Genomic DNA, 2,818 nt, shown 5'->3' with positions numbered 1-2,818 from the left:
AGTAAAACTACAATGTTTTGTGAATCACTAATAAATTGTTTCTACTGTCGAAAGTTTAAATCCGTAGACATTCTAAGTATCATTATTTATTTAAAAAAAAAAACTTCTCGTTTTCAAGCCTAGTTGCATAGATTTTTATAGAAATCCCCTTATATTGTACTAGAAATATCATGATTTGTGGATGCGAGCTTTCTTCCCTCACACCACACTTCTCATGTTTTCTCCTAGTAATCATAAACACAACTGCTATATTACTCATATCTTTCTTTATTGTTGAATTTTATGCTGACAGCAAGATCCTGTCGAGTGATTGAAATTGACCCACTCTCTTTGTTTAAGGGAAAATTATGGGTCCTTGTCATTCCTTTAATTTGGGGAAAGGACCCTTCTTGTATGCTCAAGATAAGGAACAGCAAGCAAATCAACTTTTGTCATGGAGTTTGAATTCTATTTTCAATTTCTAGTTCCTTATTGTTAGCTCCCTCCTTATTGCAAGGAATCCAGCCAAAGCAAAAAAGCATGTCACAACAAAGAAAAGAGAGTTAGAAGTATAAAAGAAAAAGGATAAAAGGACCACATTGCCATTCTATCTTCCCTTCAAACATGTCATATCAGTTTTAAGTCCTTTATTCTAAAGATGATCTCCACCTCTCCTCCTCTCTCTCCATCTTCTTCTATGTTCTTCCACTCTCTGTTCAAGCAAGATACAACAAATGCACAACCAAGGCATGTTCTCATCTTCTTATTTAGTTCTCTCTTTCCTATTACCTTTAGCATTTTATTTATTGCTTATGATTCATGGCTATTTATAGGAAACCTTGGTATCTGAGAGTAATGGAGGCCATGAACATATGGAAACCCAGTACAAAAACTGGCGTGAATTTGGCAGATTCAAACAAAGAAAAGCTAAGAAAAAGCAGCTCATTGCGAGTGGCGATTTCGTTCACTCGGGTTTGTTTATGTGCTCCAATTTCTTCATATAATGAGGTCTTTTGGGCGGAGGTTCCGCCGCGGAGAAGCAGCAGCACTTTACCAAGATCAAGGTCATTTCCTGAGCATTCAAATAGGATTTCAAGAACCAAGAAGTTGGTTGAGGGGAGGCGACTTTTCAGAGGGAAGTCACTTACAGATGATGTTTTGATGAGGAGGTTCGTGGTGGATGAAGCAGTGATGCAGACTAGAAGGAGAAATCAGATGGAGTTTGTGAGGAGGAGGAGCTCTATTAAGAGGAGAAAATTAGGACCTAGCCCTCTTTGTAGGATGGTCATGGCTGGTGAGGAAGAGTTAAAGAGTATTTGAACTCCATTAAAAGACTGTTTGGTACAATATTATCTTCATAACGTTAAATGCTATTTGACTTAGAAAATGTTGTATTACGCAGAATGATTGAAGATCATTATGATGTTTTCTCTTTTTTTCTTTTTTCGTACATCAGATGTATGACCAAATAGATCTCAATAAAATATGGCTCATATTTCATTATTGAAGCTGATAACTCAAGATATCATACCGTAACATTTCATTTGGGATGTCTATTTTATTGCTTCTTAAAATATTTTTTTATTACAAAATTTTTAATTTTACTGTAAAACTGCGTTAAGAAACAATAAAAAAGTCGTAAAATGTCAGCGAATCAAGCAAACTCTAAAGGATTGTTTGATAGCACTCAGGATTTGATTTAAGTAGGATTTTGAAAATCCTGAGGGCCTAAATACTGAAAATTATTTGATAACATTCATGATAAATCCTATTAAATCTCATGTGATTGTTTGGCTATAGAGCGGATTTAACAAGTGGGTTATTCTCTCGAGAAAATGGATTTCGTAAATCCGACAAAAAATAGGACTTTGAAAATCTAGGATTTAACACAAAAAAGTGGAATTTTTCGTCTACGATGGCTTTCATTTGCCGTGAGATTTGGTTTTGCATTTTAGGCCATTTGGTTGGATTTCGCTCAAACCTGCCTCAAATACGGCCTAAATCTTGCTACCAAACCTTTGATGAATTCAGTCGTGTGTAATTTATCCACAATTGTGATGAGGACATCTCACTTCGGCTTAAATTTGGCAATGAAGTTCAGCTTTAAATGTGACATGCCTAAAGCCTTCACTATAGCTAGAATTGGCATTAAACATTTGATTTATTTGCTTGTTCTGCTTGCTGGATTTAAATATGCAGAGCAAGGAAGGGGAGGCGTTTCCATGGCATGTGATAATGCAAATATTATCGAAGAAATTTATCATTAGACCTAATTTGCACGAAATTTTTTCTATTTTTGTAAGAATGGTGAGTGAAAAATTAGAAAGAGTGTAGTTTAAACCTATAGAGGAATAATCATATCATTTAATCAATGAGCCACAACTCATTTTACACGCCTAAGGCCAACTTCAACTGAGCGTGTTACGCACATCTGCCGTCCGCCGCCAACACCAATCGAAAACGAAACGCTACGGCATTTTCACGAGGTGAAGAGTCGCACTATTCACCAACATTTTTTTTTTTCGAAAATTCATAAAATTAGGTTAATATATTTATTTCAAAATATAGGTTCTTCATTATTATGTTGAAATCATTTTAAATAATTTAGGTTATTCATTTTAAAAATTAGGTTATTCATTTAAAAATTAGGTTATTAGTTATTAATCATTACAAATTAGGTTATTCATTTTAAATAATTAAGAATGCAATTCATAATTAAAGTAAAACATTAATATATAAATTATTAATTTTTCGAGTTAGAATTATATTTGTTAAAAAAATTATAAGTAGGTTTGATTCAAAGACTTCATAAATATAAAGATATGATTATAAATAAAAA

General features: G+C 33.5%; 1 protein-coding gene across 1 annotated transcript; it reads left to right on the top strand.

Moving 5' to 3' along the window:
• The first annotated feature begins 504 nt into the window (after nucleotides 1-504).
• On the top strand, nucleotides 505-1,366 carry LOC110105362. The gene is made up of 2 exons (XM_020834833.2): nucleotides 505-726; nucleotides 813-1,366. The coding sequence occupies exons 1-2, from the start codon at nucleotides 638-640 to the stop codon at nucleotides 1,297-1,299; spliced, it is 576 nt and encodes a 191-aa protein (XP_020690492.1). The 5' UTR covers nucleotides 505-637; the 3' UTR covers nucleotides 1,300-1,366.
• The last annotated feature ends 1,452 nt before the right edge of the window (nucleotides 1,367-2,818 follow it).

This window comes from Dendrobium catenatum, unplaced genomic scaffold (assembly GCF_001605985.2).
Source record: "Dendrobium catenatum unplaced genomic scaffold, ASM160598v2 original_scaffold_98100, whole genome shotgun sequence".
Classification (NCBI taxonomy): Eukaryota; Viridiplantae; Streptophyta; class Magnoliopsida; order Asparagales; family Orchidaceae; genus Dendrobium; species Dendrobium catenatum.
The sequence above is the reverse complement of the archived record's forward strand: the minus strand, read 5'-3'. Positions and strand labels throughout refer to the sequence as shown.